The sequence below is a fragment of the Nerophis ophidion genome, linkage group LG06 (assembly GCF_033978795.1).
Source record: "Nerophis ophidion isolate RoL-2023_Sa linkage group LG06, RoL_Noph_v1.0, whole genome shotgun sequence".
NCBI lineage: Eukaryota > Metazoa > Chordata > Actinopteri > Syngnathiformes > Syngnathidae > Nerophis > Nerophis ophidion.
In genome coordinates, this window is record NC_084616.1 from 18890529 (window position 1) to 18910701 (window position 20173).

The window sequence follows — 20173 nt, forward strand, 5'->3', positions numbered from 1 at the left end:
GTTTTGTACCTATTAACTCTCAGTTTAGGCTGCTGGCCAGCTCCTCGTCACCACTTCAAGATGGCGGCCGAATTTCTCGCGTCACAGCAGCCAATGTTGCGTCTATTTATAAGATGTCGGACGGACACTACCCGATCTGTACCAGAAGACCTGATCGGTCCACGCATGCGTAAAGACTACGACGGGGCTTCTGCGACGTCACGTGGTGTGGTGTTTGACTGTTTTGTATAAAAAGAATAGCTAGTAGTAAAATAAAATAATAACAAATAAGGGATACTTGTAAAAATTCACGGAATATTATAGCTATAATTCCAAACACTTTCACTCTTGTCATTGTAATGAATGACGCAAGGGGGCGCCAGTGAATCCCATCGCGAAATTTCTTCTTTAAATATGGAGTTTTTAAAACGAGCCACTAAACAGGGGTCGAAACAAATCTGTCTGGAGCCGCAAAAAATGAAAAGCCATACTACACACAGATAGTGTGTAATGAGATATAAATTGAATGATGAGGACTTAAAGGAAACCAAATGAGCTCAAGTATAGCTACAAATGAGGCATAATGATGCAATGTGTACATAAAACTAGCCTAAATAGCATGTTAGCATCGATTAGCTTGCAGTCATGCAGTGACCAAATATGTCTGATTAGCACACTCCACATAAGTCAATAACATCAACAAAACTGACCTTTGTGCATTCACGCACAACGTTATAAGTTTGGTGGACAGAATCAGACAGAAAAAGAAGTGGCATAAAACATGTCCTAGAAAGTCGGAGAAAGTTGTACATGTAAACAACCTGGGGTGAGTTCAAGGATCGCCAAAATTAGTAGGACAAAACGGCGCTCGCCAAATACTCGTATCAGTGAAGCATGTTTAATATAAGCAATTAGGGAGGTTTGTGTCATGTTTGTCCTCCTACAGAAACCAAATTAAAACAAAAAGTATGTTTTTTCACCCTCATCATTTCCATTTTTCATATATTTTTGAAAAAGCTCCAAAGAGCCACTAGGGCGGCGCTAAAGAGCCGCATGCGGCTCCAGAACCGCGGGTTGCCGACCCCTGCAATAAAATAAATCTGTATCTGGGCTTGTAAATTGCCAATAATCAGGAATTTATGTAAAAATGAGTGGTTAAAAAAAAAAAAAGATTATTTCTTTCTCATTTCTGTTGGTTCAGGTTTCACAATAAATACTACCTTCAAAATAAAAGTTTGTTTTGCATGTAGCTTTTTATCAGACATTGGTATTGAAATAAAGATTACACCAAAAAGGAAAACCATGGTAACAGAGGGCCTGCATGGACATTACTGCATTTAAACGGGTTGACAGGAAGTGATGTCAGACACTGGCAAGCATCCGTGTTGCTACACATTAACTTACTTATTGTAATGTTTGTTAGTACATGTTGAACTTTATAAATAAACGTGTGTATTAATCTAAAAAACAACACATTAACTCACGAGAATGAATTTTTGAACTCAGATATGTTTATAAAATAATATAACAAGAACAAAAACATGGGAGAACATGCACCGTAACACAACATAACAAATACTCAGAATCCCATGCAGCCCTAACTCTTCCGGGCTACAATATACACCCCCGCATTCCCTCCCCCTATTGTAGCCCAAAATATTTAGGGCTGCATTGGATTCTGGGTATTTGTTCTGTTGTGTTTATACCAAACACATGCACCTGGGGATAGGTTGATTGGCAACACTAAATTGGCCCGAGTGTGTGAATGTGAGTGTGAATGTTGTCGGTCTATCTGTATTGGCCCTGCGATGAGATGGCGACTTGTCCAGGGTGCATCCCACCTTCCGCCCGATTGTAGCTGAGATAGGCGCCAGCTCCCCCCGTGACCCCAAAAGGGAATAAGCGGTAGAAAATGGATGGAACAAAAACAATTCAAGTCAATCACTGTATAAACCACCAACAACTTCATGTTAGACGTGAATTAGAGCCGATTTTATTTTGAAGTAAATTTGGAACCGCTGAGGAAACTTTTTAATACTCCTCTCCTTCCTCCTCATCTTCGCCCTCAATGGAGTCGACTCCGACCTCCTCGTAATCCTTCTCCAGAGCGGCCATGTCCTCTCTGGCCTCGGAGAACTCTCCCTCCTCCATGCCCTCGCCGACGTACCAGTGGACGAAGGCGCGCTTGGCGTACATCAGGTCGAACTTGTGGTCGAGTCGAGCCCAGGCCTCTGCCACGGCGGTGGTGTTGCTGAGCATGCACACCGCCCTCTGGACCTTGGCCAGGTCGCCGCCAGGAACCACAGTCGGTGGCTGGTAGTTGATGCCCACCTTAAAACCAGTAGGGCACCAGTCCACAAACTGGATGGAGCGCTTGGTTTTGATGGTGGCGATGGCGGCGTTGACATCTTTGGGCACCACGTCGCCACGGTACAAGAGGCAGCACGCCATGTATTTGCCGTGGCGGGGGTCGCACTTGACCATCTGATTGGCCGGCTCGAAGCAGGCGTTGGTAATTTCAGACACCGAGAGCTGCTCGTGATAGGCCTTCTCGGCTGAGATGACGGGAGCGTAGGTGGCCAGGGGGAAGTGGATGCGAGGGTACGGCACCAGGTTGGTCTGGAACTCGGTCAGGTCCACGTTGAGGGCGCCGTCGAAACGCAGGGAAGCCGTGATGGACGACACGATCTGACTGATCAGCCGGTTGAGGTTGGTGTAAGTGGGGCGCTCGATGTCCAGGTTCCTGCGGCAGATATCGTAGATGGCCTCGTTATCGACCATGAAGGCGCAGTCCGAGTGCTCCAGGGTGGTGTGTGTGGTCAGGATGGAGTTGTACGGCTCCACTACGGCCGTGGACACCTGGGGAGCCGGGTAGATGGAGAACTCCAGCTTGGACTTCTTGCCGTAGTCTACAGACAGACGCTCCATCAGGAGGGAGGTGAACCCGGAGCCGGTGCCGCCCCCGAAGCTGTGGAACACCAGGAAGCCCTGGAGACCTGTGCACTGGTCGGCCTGACCGCACCACCAAAAAAAAAAATAATTTATCACAAAGTCTTTGACCGAAACAATGCGACTTTTTGACTAGGGCTGAGCGATGTGGCTGAAAACTGTATCATTATATCACTGTTTGATACCAATCGATATCGTTTTTTAATGACCTACATACAAACCCCGTTTCCATGAGTTGAGAAATTGTGTTAGATGTAAATATAAATGGAATACAATGATTTGCAAATCATCTTTAACCCATATTCAGTTGAATATGTTACAAAGACAACATATTTGATGTTCAAACTGATAAACTTTTTTTTTTTTTGGAACTAATCATTAACTTTTGAATTTGATGCCAGCAACACGTGACAAAGAAGTTGGGAAAGGTGGCAATAAATACTGATAAAGTTGAGGAATTCTCATCAAACACCTATTTGGAACATCCCACAGGTGTGCAGGCTAATTGGGAACAGGTGGGTGCCATGAATGGGTATAAAAGCAGCTTCTGTGAAATGCTCAGTCATTCACAAACAAGGATTGGGAAACGGTCACCACTTTGTGAGCTAATTGTCAAACAGTTTAAGAACAACATTTCTCAACGGGCTATTGCAAGAAATTTAGGAATTTCACCATCTACGATCCGTAATACCATCAAAAGGTTCAGAGAATCTGGAGAAATCACTGCACGTAAGCGATGGTATAAACGACCTTCGTTGCCTCAGGCAGTACTGCATCAAAAAGTGACATCAGTGTGTAAAGGATATCACCACATGGGCTCAGGAACACTTCAGAAAACCACTGTCAGTAACTACAGTTTGTCGCTACATCTGTAAGTGCAAGTTAAAACTACTATGCAAAGCCAAAGCCATTTATCAACGACACCCAGAAATGCCGCCGGCTTTGCTGGGCCCGAGCTCAGCCAAGATGGACTGATGCAAAGTGTAAAAGTGTTCTGTGGTCTGACGAGTCCACATTTCAAAATGTTTTTTGGAAACGGTGAACGTCGTGTCCTCCGGACCAAAGAGGAAAAGTACCATCAGGAATGTTCTTGGTGCAAAGTTAAAAAGCCAGCATCTGTGATGGTATGGGGGTGTATTAGTGCCCAAGGCATGGGTAACTTACACATCTGTGAAGGCACCATTAATGCTGAAAGGTACATGCAGGTTTTGGAGCAACATATGTTGCCATCCAAGCAACGTTATTATTTCAGCAAGACAATGCCAAGCCACATTCAGCACGTGTTACAACAGCGTGGCTTCATAGTAAAAGAGTGCGGGTACCAGACTGGCTTGCCTGTAGTCCAGACCTGTCTCCAATTGAAAATGTGTGGCGCATTATGAAGCCTAAAATACTACCACGGAGACCCCGGACTGTTCAACAATTTAAGCTGTACATGAAACAAGACTGGGAAAGAATTCCACCTGAAAAGCTTCAAAAATGTGTCTCCTTAGTTCCCAAAGGTTTATTGAGTGTTGTTAAAAGAAAAGGTGATGTAACACAGTGGTGAACACGCCCTTTCCCAACTACTTTGGCACGTGTTGCAGCCATGAAATTCTAAGTTAATTTATTTGGAAAAAAAAAAGTTTATGAGTTTGAACATCAAATATCTTGTCTTTGTAGTGCATTGAATTGAATAAGGGCTGAAAAGGATTTGCAAATCATTGTATTCCGTTTATATTTCCGTCCATCACATATTCCCAACTCATATGGAAAAAAAGTTTGTAAAATAAGGAGAACAATATTTGTAATTGTCGATGTAATTTCCTCTGATTATAATCCCTCAGCTATCAAGGCAGGAAGGAAATGTCAACACAAGCATGGGAAACCCTTAATGTCAACAAAATAGTCAAATCAAATTAAAATAAGCTCTTAAAATTAAACAATATGTAAGAAATGCTTCATAAAGGGTAAGAAAATACTGCAAAGTGTGAAAATGAAACCCGACTGAAAGGGTTTACAAAGATTGTTCGAGGCTAAGTATTCATTTAGCTCCTGTACAACTACTTTTTTTTGAAGATTTTAGAGATAAAGGGGAGGTGCGACGTCAGCTGGTAGTTTAGCAGGAGGTCAGAATCGAGGTTAAGGTATTTTAAGCAGCGGATGAATAAATGAAAACAAGTTAACATCGAGAACTATTTTCCGCGGGCTTAGTGGCAGGAAGTCACAGCTGTGCTCTAAAGCAGGGATGTCAAACTCATTTTATCTCAGGGGCCGCATGGAGGAAAATCCATTCCCAAGTGGGCCGGAATGGTAAAATCATGGCATGATAACTTCAAAATAAAAGCAACTCCACGTTGTTTACTTTGACCAAAAATAGAACAAGCACATTGTGAAAATGTACAAATCACAAATAATCCTCTGGAAAAAACATTTAAAGTTTGTTGAAAATTCTGAGGAAATTGGTGCAGTTTCAAAAACACAATGAGTTTAGACGTGGTCTCAGTTTATCTACAAAAACAGGATTAAACTTTAAGTCGCAGTCTTTTTGGGATTGAACAAAAAACACAACATGTAAACTTTTCAAAGTATCAAAACACCTCCTTTGCCATGTCCACAAATTAATACAAAATTAACTCAACAAACCGTGAGAATCGGAGGTAAAACTATTCAAAAGGGATAAGTTTTCTCACTATATTTTCATACCCTAGTTGGCGCCTGTTGTGGCGGTAATCCTAGAACCCGTTAGTGGACACCTTATTTCACCGGTTTGGTCCATGTGTTGCATCTAACGGCTCTGATATTCCGAAGCGTTTTGGGTGTAAAGAAAATAGTTTTATTTATCTATTATTATTATTAATCTTATTACGGAAAAAGGACGACAACGAGGCATCTTGCAATGGTAAAAGTTGATTTTCAAGACAAAAAATTATTTTCAAGGTTAAAGTTGATTATTCGAGTACACAAGATACAACCGTCTATTCTTAAAACCCCTCACAAAGACATTATTGGGGAGTAAGGGTGCCAAATGACGAAGTGTTTGAAGCGGAAGACACAAAACAGCAGGTTTTAAGTTTCCACGCTTTACTTTATACCTCTTGCTGGTCCTAACATAATTGCTATTGTGACATCCAGTGGACACATTCAGAACAGCAGTTTCTTTCATAAAAAAAAAAAAAAAAATGCAACTCATTTTAATACTTTGCAAACTCATCAGGTGGGCCGGATAAAACTTGTTGGCGGGCCTGATCCGGCCCACGGGCCGTATGTTTGACACCCCTGCTCTAAAGGCTGAGCGCAGCTAATGGGCTTCGGTATTGGCTGTCTTCCTCTTTTATCCACAATGTCTTCATTTTGACGATCTCTTCTCACGCCATGCAAAGAATCGAGCCAACGTGATAGTTGCTGCTGCCACCTGATTGGCTGTCGGCGTGTCACTCCCACTGATCACTTTCTGCGTTGCTCGGTTACCAAAGGGCGAGTGCCTTTGTTCATGCAACCAAACTTGCTACCATAAATGCGCTTTTTTCCCACCGAGAAGAACATTTTTTCAAAACCTTTTATTGCATCCATTAACTCGGGTCGCGGAGGCAGCAGCCTAAGCAGCGAAGCCCAGACCTTCCTCTCCCTAGCCACTTTGTCTTGCTCCTCCCGTGGCGACCCTACCAGACAACATAACCCCTAGGATCATTGGGGCACTTATTTATATCATTTGAGTGTCGATCGCGATACATACTGATATCGTTTTATCGCCCAGCCTTAGTATCGGCATGATATCAAATAAGTTGTCAAAGTTCCTCACCAGCTTGCGGATCCTGTCCAGCACCAAGTCGATGATCTCCTTGCCGATGGTGTAGTGTCCACGGGCGTAGTTGTTGGCGGCATCCTCCTTGCCAGTGATCAGCTGCTCAGGGTGGAAGAGCTGGCGGTAAGTCCCAGAGCGCACCTCATCTTTCAGGGAGATTGTCAACATAAGTAAGGCCGTGACATTGCAGGAAACAACAACCTCCACTCACGAGTATTTTGAGACGCAGGCTGCCTCTTTTCTTTTGGTTGCAAGTAGAGATGCCCGGTAATGGATTTTTTGTTGCAAGTAGAGATGCCCGGTAATGGATTTTTTTTTTTTTTTTACCGATATCTGATATTGACGAACTTTTAATTACCGATATATACAGTCGTGGAATTAACACATTATTATGCCTAATTTTGTTGAGATGCCCCGCTGGATGCATTAAACAATGTAACAAGGTTTTCCAAAATAAATCAAGTCAAGTTATGGAAAAAAATGCCAACATGGCACTGCCCTATTTATTATTGAAGTCACAAAGTGCATTATTTTTTTTTTAACATGGCTCAAAACAGCAGCTTGGAATTTGGGACATGTTCTCCCTGAAAGAGACTATGAGGAGTGTATATTGTAGCGTCCCGGAAGAATTAGGGCTGCAAGGGATTCTGGGTATTTCTTCTGTTGTGTTACGGTTTGGATGTTCTCCCGAAATGTGTTTGTCATTCTTGTTTGGTGTGGGTTCACAGTGTGGCACATATTTGTAACAGTGTTGTTTATACGGCCACCCTCAGTGAGACTTGAATGGCTGTTGACCACTTGTGTGTGTGAAAAGCTGCAGATATTAAGTGACTAAAGCGGGACGCAAAGGGAGTGCCTATAACAGGGGTAGGGAACCTATGGCTCTAGAGCCAGATGTGGCTCTTTTGATGACTGCACCTGGCTCTCAGATAAATCTTAGCTGACATTGCTTAACACGGTAAGTAATGAATAATAATCACAATGTCAAAAATAACGTTCAAAATATAAAACATTCTCATGCATTTTAATCCATCTATCCAATTTCTACCGCACCTGTTCAAGAAGTCGCATTAATGGTAAAAAGCATTTTATTTATTGTTGGTTAGCTTCAGAAAAACAATGTCATTAAAAAGAATAAGAGACTTATTATACTCAAAAAATGTTGGTATTACTTAAAAATGCACGCATTTAGTTGTATTCAGTCTTAAAAAAAATATTATATGGCTCTCACGGAAATACTTTTTAAAATATTTGGCTTGTATGGCTATCTCAGCCAAAAAGGTTCCCAACCTCTGGCCTATAAGGTTTATTGGTGCTCGGTACCTCTCCCTACGTCCGTGTACACAGTGGCGTTTTAAAATGTCATAAATTTGACTATTTGAAACCGATACCAATAATTTTCGATATTACATTTTAAAGCATTTATCGACCGACAAAATCAGCAGTCCGATATTATTGGATATCCCTAGTTGCAAGCAAAAATGTGAGTTACAAGTCTCCCTACCACCAAGGGGCGTAAAAAATGGCAGCGTAAACAACGTAAGATGCCACCAACACATAGCTTATAGCTAGCATTAGTTAATAGCAAGAGATGGACATAAATTGAAACTGGGTGAAGAAAGCTAAACCGGGGCTATAGGAAGGCCTGCCAGCCCCTTTACATTTTTCAATTTTTTTTATTTAGCTTAAATTCCGGACTATAAGCCGCTACTTTTTGAACCCGGCGGCTTATGTTTAAAGCTCTGACCCGTTTCTAATCATCCATAGCGCTTGTACTTGTATGGATTCTTCATTCATCACTCTGAGCAACGTTTGTAAGTTTTGCAATACAACTAAAACAATTCATACTTACTGTATTTTTCCAATTATAAGTTGCAGTTCTTTGTCATAGTTTGCAACTTATGTGTGAAATTACCGTAAAATATCAAATATTATTATTTATCTCATTCGGGTAAGAGACTCGGCATATATCAGCAATCGTCACATACACGTTCTCACATCGATATTTATGCGTCATATAACGTACACTCATTAGCTTGTTGTTCACTTTGTTTTATTTATTTTAAATTGCCTTTCAAATATTTATTTTTGGTGTTGGATTTTATCAAATAAATTCCCCCCAAAATATGCGACTTACACTCTAGTACGACTTATATATGTGGTTTTTCTTTCTTTATTTTGCATTTTCGGCCGGTGGGACTTATACTCCGGAGCGACTTATAATCGGAAAAATACGGCACTAAAGCGTCCCACGTGTGATGTCTGAAGTGTGGTAACACGTTTAAGAGTGTCTGTGTTGGTATTGTTAACTAGCTTTCTTTTTGTGTTGTTTCACTTTCACAAAAAAAATCCGCAAAACGTCACCGTGGAGTTATTGTGTCCGTTTAGCTGACTGGAGAGCTAGTTTGCGCAGCTAGTGGGTCCATGACCATGACTTCTGTTTTGTTTGATCAGCTGTTTTACTGCCCTGTTACAGAGACCGTTAGGAAACAATTAAAGTATGTAAATAAAGATTTACAAAATCTTTCTGTGTAAATAAATTATTACACAACGTATATATTGGCGGTCGGTAAGGGAAACTGTTTTGAATCAAACTTGAATTTATTTTTAATGCATGGTTTGTACTATAATGTATTTATGGCAAAAAAATTTATCAATATATTTTTTGTGAGTGCAAAATAACAAATTGAACATCATGAACTCTGACTGGGATTCGAACGTAGTACCTCTGACTTAAAAATGAAGACTAGTGCTTTGCACTACAGGAGCCAGTGTACCTACTGTATGTGAGGGAACCTGCCATAATATTCCTGTCAGTGACGGAGCAGGAAGCAGCTAAGAATACGTGTGTGGTAACATTTCATTAATTCATTGACATTTTACATGCGCTGAGTGACGAAAAACGAGGCCACCTGCACCGAATAGCTCTGCCTGTAGGGCGGGGCCGCCCTGTTTGAGAAGAGGAAGTGGATGAAATTCACCGAATTAAAGAAAGGAATCATTACAAATATGACGGACTAATTAGCAAACTCAGAACTTTACTGAAACAGGAGTCAACTTTTGTGTCAGCTATAAATGTTCTTATAATATTTAAATGGATAAAGATTCATCCATGAAAATACGAGGAAGCTGCTGATGGTGTGTTTGACGGAGAAGCAGCTCGAAGCAGATACTGCAGAAGTTTTCTCTCCTAAGTATAAACAACCAACGTTTGTAGGTCCTGCGAACGAAATGCACCATGACACAACAGCAGGGGTACCTGTGGCAACAGGGGCGTGGTCAGTATGACATCATCTTAAAATTTAGATAATCTGCAGTGATGCATGTGTTTTCTTTAAAAAAGCTAAACAATTATTATATATACATTTAAAAACAAATCTTTGTTATTATTAATAAGTATAAACATTATTGTGGAATGTACTTTGTTGTTGTTCAAGTTTCTAGAGACTTCTCAGAGCCTTTTAGTGGCTTTTTTATGTATTAAAAACGACAAGAAACAAATCTAGCATCGTTTTCTGGTGTTATTGGAGACTGCACTCCTGATAAGACTTAATTGTGGAGGAAAACTAAGACCTCCCATCCAACTGGAGGTGCTACGGAGAGGAATGGGTGACATCTTCTGCCAAAGTGGTATCAACAAAGTGTGTGTCATGGTTTAACTTTTTGTTTTTTTAATACATTTGCAAAAATAAAAAAAATTCATTGTCATTATGGGGTATTGTATGTAGAATTTTGAGGACAAAAATGTGTTTATTCCATTTTATAATAAGACCAACGCAACCAAATGTGGAAAAAGTTAGGCGCTGTGAATACTTTCCGGATGCACAGGATCCAGTTATACAATATATTACAAAACCAAAAACCAGTGAAGTTGGCACGTTGTGTAAATCGTAAATAAAAACAGAATATAATGATTTATAAATCCCTTTTAACCCCCATACCATCACAGATGCTGGCTTTTGAACTTTGCACCGATAAAAATCCGGATGGTTCTTTTCCTCTTTGTTCCAGAGGACACGATGCCCACAGTTTCCCAAATTTTTTTTAAAATGTGGACTCGCCAGACCACAGAAGACTTTTCCACTTTGCTTCAGTCCGTCTTAGATGAGCTTGGGCCCAGGGAAGCCGGCAGCGTTTCTGGGATGTTGTTGATAAATGGCTTTGGCTTTGCATAGTAGAGTTTTAACTTGCACTTACAGATGTAGCGATCAACTGTGGTTACTGACAGCAGTTTTCTGAAGTGTTCCTGAGCCCATGTGGTGATATCCTTTACACACTGATGTTGATTTTTGACGCAAGTACCGTCTGAGGGATCGAAAGTCACGGGCATGCTGCTTACGTGCAGTGATTTCTCCAGATTCTCTGAACCTTTTGAGGATATTACGGACAGTCGATGGTGAAATGCCTAAATTCCTTGCAACAGCTCTTTGAGAAATATTGTTCTTAAACTGTTCGACAATTTACTCACGCATTTGTTCACAAAATGGTGACCCTTGCCCCATCCTTGTTTGTGAATGACTGAGCATTACAGAGAAATTGCTTTTATACCCAATCATGGCACCCACCTGTTCCCAATTAGCCTGTTCACCTGTGGGATGTTCCAAATTAGTGTTTGATGAGTATTTCTCAGTCTTTCTTGCCACTTCTCCCAGCCATTTTGAAACATGTTGCAGGCATCAAATTCCAAATGAGCTAATATTAGCAAAGAATAACGAAAGTTTCTCAGTTCAAACTTTAAGTATCTTGTCTTTGCAGTCGATTTAATAGAATTTATGTGAAAAAGGGCACCACAGTGGAAGAGGGGTTAGTGCGTCTGCCTCACAATACAAAGCTCCTGGGTTCGATCCTGCACTCAGGATCTTTCTGTGTGGAGTTTGTATGTTCTCCCCGTGACTGCGTGGGTTCCCTCAAGATACTCCGGCTTCCTCCCACGTCCAAAGACATGCACCCGGGGATAGGTTGACTGGCAACACTAAATTGGCCCTAGGGTGTGAATGTTGTCTGTCTATCTGTGACGAGGTGGCGACTTGTCTAGGGTGTACACCGCCCTCGACCCGATTTAAGCTAAGATAGGCTCCAGCGCCCCCCGCAACCCCGAAGGGAATAAGCTGTAGAAATGGATGGATGGATAGGCTGAAAAGTATTTGCAAATCGTTGTATTCTGTTTTTATTTATGATACACAACGTTCCAACTTCACAGGTATTGGGTTTTGTACTTAAATTTGTTCTCACGTAAGAAAAGAAGGTGTGGCGGCTTTTACTGTATTTTCCCGTGGCGAGTTATTGTATTGCATGAAAAGGAAAACCTGAACAGTCCGGGCATAGTCAGGGTGAACTGCTGCTGTAACTACGGAGGCAAATAATGAAGTCAAAGTTGCACTCCAAGGTACAGTAAATAGTGTACATCATTAATACATTACTTCATAAAACTACTGTAATTATTTACACTACATTTTATTTTATTGGAGGCATCTTAAATGTTCTAAGTGTGATGTTTAGGGGGGCTAAGCACCAATGTGTGACGTTGATTGTGTCAGGCTTTCCCCTGACAATTTGTCTATGTTTTAGTTTTTTCCTCTGCATTTGTCTGTTTCCTCTGTTTAGTATTTCCTGTCCTTAGATCCTGTCTAGTGCTCTTATTTTGTCAGCTTCCTGTCTTGTTCCCTGAGTGCTGTGTTCCTCCTCAGCTGCGGCTGATTGGCACCTGGCCACACCCGTTGCCAATCAGCCCACTCCTATTTGTACCTGCTTTGTGTTGTGTCTGTTGCTGGATCATTGTATTGTCATTTGTATTGTCGTTGCCACATATCACTCTTGTCGTGCTACGTGTCGTTTTGTTACAGCTACTACCTGTCATGCTACATTTTGTCCTGGTCGTCGTAGCGGTAAGCTGTTTTTGTTAGCATTAGTTATTTCCAGTTTTTCTGTTTGCTATCCACTAGCTTCAATGCTAAAGTTCCTTTTGTTTTCTAGCTTCCAGTGCTAGCTCCCTTAGTTTGTTATTCCGCCCATGTGCGTGCTTTTTGTCTGTTCTTGTTTAGTTTTAATTAAATCATGTTTTCATATTCAATGCCTGCCTCCTTCTCTGCATCCTGGGGTTTGACATCAAATAACTGTGACAGATTGAACGTCTTGGAACCAATTAATCTCGTAAATGGAGGTACTACTGTGTGTTTATTAAAGGTGTTACCGATGACTGTGGGCTCCAGGTCCACAAAAACAGCTCTAGGGACGTGTTTTCCAGCTCCGGTCTCACTGAAAAAGGTGTTGAAGGAATCATCTCCACCCCCAATGGTCTTGTCGCTGGGCATCTGTCCATCAGGCTGGATCCCGTGTTCCAGGCAGTACAGCTCCCAGCATGCATTGCCGATCTGGACACCAGCCTGACCTACGTGGATGGAGATACACTCACGCTGTGGGGTGAAGAGGGAGAAAACATTTGGGAAATATTTTTTTTACATGAACAAGCAGGAGCATTGGTAAGAACTGCACAACGAGAACCGTGGGAAAATGGACGTCAACAACTTTGCACAGGAGGAAAGCACAATGGAAGCCAAACCAACAAAACCCGAAGAGGAATTTGTGCCAAAAAGAAGAAACAAAAAGGATCTCGGCCATTAAAGTTTTAAAAGTATTTTATTTTAAAGTTTCAACGCTCAAATCTCATAATCAACTTCAGATACATCCGTCAATATAGTTTAATTGAAAAAAAAAAATACTTTTTTAACTCTTTCTGTGAGAGAAAATCTATTTTTTTAGTCCAAAATAACTCTAAATATGCAGTATCACTCCCTAAAAGTGGAATATTGGATGTGAAGTAATTGGAACCTTAAATAGGTCAATAATTCATAACAACATTGATTTAGATTTTTTTCTTAGCAATGACAACTTTAAAGAAAATCACACGTATTGTTATTATAATATATATGTATATTTTTTTACTTTCAATGCTTGTTTGTGCCCCTGCTTAATAAATTGTAAGTTTTGCTAATTTGACTTAGTTGTGATTTCCCTCTCTGCATGAAAGTTTAAAGGCCTACTGAAACCCACTACTACCGACCACGCAGTCTGATAGTTTATATATCAATGATGAAATATTAACACTGCAACACATGCAAATACGGCAGGTTTAGTTGACTAAATTGCAATTTTAAATTTCCCACGGAGTTTCTTGTTGAAAACGTCGCGCAATGATGACGCGTGTTCATGACGTCTCGGGTTGTAGCGGACATATTAGCCCAGCACCACTCACGGCTAAAAGTCGTCTCTTTTCATCGCATAATTACACAGTAATTTGGACACATGTGTTGCTGAATCTTTTGCAATTTGTTCAATTAATAATGGAGACTATAAAGAAGAATGCTGTTGGTGGAAAGCGGTGGATTGCAGCTGCCTTTAGCACCGAAACACAGCCGGTGTTTCTTTGTTTGTTGTGAAGCTTTAACACAGAGCGGTCAAGCGAACATGTTTCTCTACGTCAACCAGCAAGTTTTTGGATGGGAAAATTGTGATATCAAGTCGGCTCTTACCGGAGACTTCAGTGGATTATAGGACTTTTTCTTGTCGTTTGTGTTGTGATCCGGAAGCCGGATCACACATTTCTAGCATGTTTATATCTTTTTTGTATTGTCCTATGTTTTGATCATGTTTTGGACTCTGCCGATCCCATTGCTAACACTTCCTTGTTTTGTATTGTCACCCTGGCAAACTAATTACGCCTCCTGCACGGACTCACTACGCACACCTGTTTTGAAACATTTGTCGTATTTAGACCACCTGCTACCTTAGTTCCTCCTGGTCGGTATGTTTGCACCTGCAACCGTTAAGTGAGTAGTCTCTGTTTATTTTGCTGCTTGCTAAATGTAGCTTACACTTAGCATTTAGTTTTCTGTGCTCAGGCACGTCTTTAATTTGCTCTTTGTACAGGTGTTCTTTTGAAAATTCACATTAAAAGCTGTTCATACCTTCATTCTTGCCTGCTGTGATCCTGCGCATCCACGATGTTTGTGTGCTTCACTCTAACTTTCCTCATCTACGAATCTTTCATCCTCGCTCAAATTAATGGGGAAATTGTGGCTTTTTTCGGTCCGAATCGCTCTAGCTGCTGATGGCTATGATTGTAAACAATGTGAGGATGTGAGGAGCTCTACAACCAGTGGCGTCACGCGCACATCGTCTGCTACTGCCGGTACAGGCAAGGCTTTTTTATTAGCGACCAAAAGTTGCGTACTTTATCGTCGATGTTCTCTACTAACTCCTTTCAGCAAAAATATGGCAAAATCGCGAAATGATCAAGAATGGACCTGCTATCCCCGTTAAAATAAGAAAATCTCGTTTAAGTACGCCTTTAAAATGAGCATATATTAATGCAGTATGAACAAGAATGGTTTAATGTAGACACATAGAATCATCCTACTGCTGTGATTATATGCATCAAGTGTTCATTCAAGGCTCAGGCAAAATATCGAGATATGTATCGTGTATCGTAACATGTCCTAAAAATATCGAGATATTAATAAAAGGCCGTATCGCCCAGCCCTACGTTATAATGATATATATGTCCATCCCTTGAAATATTGCGTATTGATAATTTGCTGCAGTTTTGCTGCAATAGCAAACCTTTTAGTAGTGAGTGTTTAGGATTACTGCTGGAAGGATTAGTCGGTCAGACATGTTGCAAGGAGGAAAAAGGCCTCATTCCCAGTCTAAATCCCCCTCCATGTTCTTTTGTCCTTGCTCATGATGCGCCTCGAAGTCGAAAAGCAGAAAGACCATCAACGCCATTTAAATAAATTGATGACAAATGGCATTTAGAGCTGATACACGCCTGTGTTATCGCCTTGAATGACGCATCAACAGATGGAGGCTCGACGCCATGATAGTATTTTCCCGCCGAAGTGAAACGGTCATCCATCCTTAACGTGTAATAAACGAAAAAAACTCGCCTTTCTTTAGCGGAATCAAATATGTTTACGGCGCCGTGACGAGAGAAAAATAGGAGGGGTGGGAAAAAAAAACGCTTACCATTTTTGCTTGTTGTTGATATTGAGAGGCGATACGGCAAGTGTTTGCTGCAAGTGAGCCCGCGCTATGACGGGCTGATATTCTCCTCCGAAAGGGCTGGCTTGTGACGTCACTTAAGACACGCCTTCTTTCACCGCAGTGGCTTTTTTTTTTTAACAACCTTTATTGACAAACAGTCGATATAACGCCCGTCGTTTGCAGTAGCTGGAACCGAACTTTATTGACAAACAGTTTACTTGTCGCTTTTATACAAATGCGCACAATATCAAAACACACATTTTTTGTAATGCAGAGTATATTTACATTACTGAAGAAGACATGCACTTCTTTGGTAAGATTTAAGAAAACCTTGAAAGGTGAAATAATTGAACATTATAAAATATAGTAACAATTACTTGCATTCCATTGATTTTTTTTTTAACGTTGATGTTCCAGGCAATCTAATTTTCAGTGAAGGTATCCATCCATCCATCCATCTTCTTCCGCTTATCCGAGGTCGGGTCGCGGGGGTAGCAGCCTAAGCAGGGAAGCCCAGACTTCCCTCTCCCCAGCCACTTCGTCTGGCTCTTCCCGGGGGATCCCGAGGCGTTCCCAGGCCAGCCGGGAGACATAGTATTCCCAACGTGTCTTGGGTCTTCTCCGTGGCCTCCTACCGGTTGGACGTGCCCTAAACACCTCCCTCGTGAGGCGTTCGGGTGGCATCCTGACCGGATGCCCGAACCACCTCATCTGGCTCCTCTCAATGTGGAGGAGCAGCGGCTTTATTTTGAGTTCCTCCCGGATGGCAGAGCTCCTCACCCTATCTCTAAGGGAGAGCCCCGCCACACGGCGGAGGAAACTCATTTCGGCCGCTTGTACCCGTGATCTTATCCTTTCGGTCATGACCCAAAGCTCATGGCCATAGGTGAGGATGGGAACGTAGATCGACCGGTAAATTGAGAGCTTTGCCTTCCGGCTCAGCTCCTTCTTCACCACAACGGATCGGTACAACGTCCGCATTACTGAAGACGCCGCACCGATCCGCCTGTCGATCTCACGATCCACTCTTCCCCCACTCGTGAACAAGACTCCTAGGTACTTGAACTCTTCCACTTGGGGCAGGGTCTCCTCCCCAACCCAGAGATGGCACTCCACCCTTTTCCGGGAGAGAACCATGGATTCGGATTTGGAGGTGCTGATTCTCATTCCGGCCGCTTCACACTCGGCTGCGAATCGATCCAGTGAGAGCTGAAGATCCCGACCAGATGAAGCCATCAGGACCACATCATCTGCAAAAAGCAGAGACCTAATCCCGCGGCCACCAAACCGGATCCCCTCAACGCCTTGACTGCGCCTAGAAATTCTGTCCATAAAAGTTATGAACAAAATCAGTGACAAAGGACAGCCTTGGCGGAGTCCAACCCTCACTGGAAACGTGTCCGACTTACTGCCAGCAATGCGGACCAAGGTCTGACACTGATCGTACAGGGAGCGGACCGCCACAATAAGACAGTCCGATACGCCATACCCTCTGAGCACTCCCCACAAGACTTCCCGAGGGACACGGTCGAATACCTTCTCAGTGAAGGTATAGGATAGGCAAATATAACTTTGGCTTCAGCCTATTCCTTTTTCGGTCATTCTTTTTTATTTCTTTTGTGTGTAAATGTGTATGATTGTTTACGTATTGTCATGCCTGTCAATCTGGGTTTATGTTTGATCATGTTATGTTTTGTTTTTTGGACTCTTGTTTCCCGTTTTGCACTTCCTGGTTTTGTTTGTTTCCATAGCAACCCATTAGTTTTCACCTGATCACCTGGTCACACGCCTGCCCTCAGTCCTGCACCTGTTTCTCATTACCACAGCTAGTATTTGTCAGGCTTGGACTTGGATTTGGTTTACTCCTTCGATGCAGAGAGGATACGGGACGAGCCAAACAAGAGTGTAAGTACATGGTTTGTTTGAATACAAAATACAAAAATAATCGAACTAAGGGCGCTCACAAAGAGGTACAAAACTTGGCTACAAAAATACAAACAGGAAAACAAAACACCTGCTCGATGGCATGAAAGATGATAAACTATAAACTTAAACTTGCACTGTGGCAGAACTATGAACAACTAAAACAAAAACACTTACTGTGACCGAAACAAGGGGCATGGATAGCAGGGTGCATGGCAGGTAATCGTGAAGGCATGAAGCAGGATGCACATAGCAAAGTTCCCACAATGATGAACAGAAAGCAAATGACTTAAGTACTGGCTGTGGTAATAGAAAACAGGTGTGAGAGGCTGAGGATCGGGGAGCGACTTAAGGGGACCAGGTGGAAACTTAACAGGTTGGCATGGAAACAAACAAAACCAGGAAGTGCAAAACGTGACTGAATGTCCAAAATCAAAACAAAACATGATCCATAGGTGTGACACTATTTAAGTCATTTGCTTTCTGTTCATCGGTGTGGGAACTTTGCTTGCTTGCATACTGCTAAAGCTTACTCACCACAACCACACACCTACCTTGCCTTGCCAACCTTCATGCCTTGCCACGCTGCCAGCTATTTTTTCACCACGCCACGTAAGATCTTTGTATTTTTCTGCCTCAGTGCAAGTTTTTGGTTTATTGTGTATATTTGATAGTATCTTTTGTTTATTTGAAGATAGTCATGCCATTGTGCTGTTTTTATTTGAAGTTTTAGTATAGATTATTATCCGCCACCGAGTGCGTCCTTTGTTTTGCCTTTTTGTATTTTAGTACCTGAACTCACGCCTGGCTCGTCCCACAAAATGGTTGATTGATTTGATTGATTATATGACCGAAATAAACTTATTTCATTCATTCATTCATTACTATATAAAATCAAAACTTTATCCATAGCCGCTGGAATAGCGCCACATATTTGCGCCCACGGCGTCCGTTTGGAATAGAATAGAATAGAATGGACTTTATTGTCATTATATTTGCATAAAACGAGATTTAAGACTCCAACTCGAAATGCGGTAGTGGGAACAAATATGGGGTAAAATAAATAACACAAGAGGTAATAAAGGGAAAAAAACAAACAATTGAAATAAACAGACTAAATAAAAATAATAAGCAATCCCGTACAATATACAAAACACTATAGAAATACAAAATGCTGTACAATATACAGAACAAGACAAGAGAACACTGTAAAAAAAAAATTCTGTAAAAAAACGGTAATCTACTGGCAGCTACGGCTGCCTCAAAAACATTATTTTTACAGAAATTTTCATTAAACGTTTTTCGGAAAAATATCGACATTTTACAGATTTTTACTAAATTGTTAAGATCAACCACCTTTAATAAAGCGACGATGCAAACAGTTCTGCAGAAAAAGTACCTTTTTTCTACAGAGTTTTTCCAATTTATTACGATCAACCAACTTTAATGAAGTGACAAAGCTGGCAGTTCCACCCCTTCGTGCATCGGTTGAGGTGGGCGGGGTTTGGTGGTTGCGGGGGGTGCAGCCCGGAAGAGTAGCGCTGCTTGGCATTCTGGGTATTTGTTCTTTTGTGTTCTCCCGAAATGTGTTTGTCATTATTTTTTGATGTGGGTTCACAATGTGGTGCATATTTGTAACAGTGTTAAAGTTGTTTGTACGGCCACCCTCAGTGTGACCTGTATGGCTGTTGGCTGTGATCAAGTATGTCTTGCAGTCACAAGCGTGTGTCATATTACAGAGAAAAATGTCAAATTGATAGAATGAGTCTGTACTTCTACATGACAGGCCAAAAATATTTTTCAACTTGAATATAAAAATACACATAAATATAAAAAAAATAAGATTTTCCTTAAAATTACATATAAAACTGTTAGATTGTTAGTATGGATATTGTCACGCCTGTAAATCTGGTTTTATGTTTGATCATGTTCTGTTTTGTTTTCTGGACTCATGTTCCGTTTTTTCACTTCCTGGTTTGTTTTTGTTACCATGACTACTCATTGATTTTCACCTTGCCCTCCTAGTCACGCCCCTGCCCTCAGTCCTGCACCTGTTCCTAATTATCACAGCCTCTACTTAAGTCATTTTCTTTCTGTCCATCAGTCTGGGATTTTTGCATTCTGCTTCATGCCTTCACGATTACCTGCTACGCACCCTGCTATCCATGCCCCTTGCTTTGGTCTAAGTGTTTTGGTTTTAGTTGTTCATAGTTCTGCCACAGTGCAAGTTTAAGTTGATAGTTTATCGTCTTTCATGCCATCGAGCAGATGTTTTGTTTTCCTGTCTGTATTTTTGTAGCCAAGTTTTGTACCTCTTGGTTGGCATCTTTTGTTTGTCAACGTTTTAGCATAGATTATTATCCGCCATCAAGCGTGCTTTTTGTTTTGCCTTTTGTGTTTTAGTAACAAATAAAAATGTACTTACATTCATGCCTGACTCGTCCCACATCATCCTTGCATCGAGGAAGCACAAACATCCACAGTTACGGCATGACG

The 20173-nt window shown here is 41.5% G+C and overlaps 1 protein-coding gene across 1 annotated transcript; it reads right to left on the reverse strand.

Moving 5' to 3' along the window:
* Nucleotides 1-1949: 1949 nt before the first annotated feature.
* On the reverse strand, nt 1950-15850 carry LOC133554331 (tubulin alpha chain-like). Its single transcript, XM_061902939.1, has 4 exons — nt 15737-15850; nt 12903-13125; nt 6710-6858; nt 1950-2991 (listed from the first exon to the last, which is right to left on the reverse strand). Exons 1-4 carry the CDS (start codon nt 15737-15739, stop codon nt 2011-2013), a joined length of 1356 nt encoding a protein of 451 aa, XP_061758923.1. The 5' UTR covers nt 15740-15850; the 3' UTR covers nt 1950-2010.
* Between the last annotated feature and the right edge of the window lie 4323 nt (nt 15851-20173).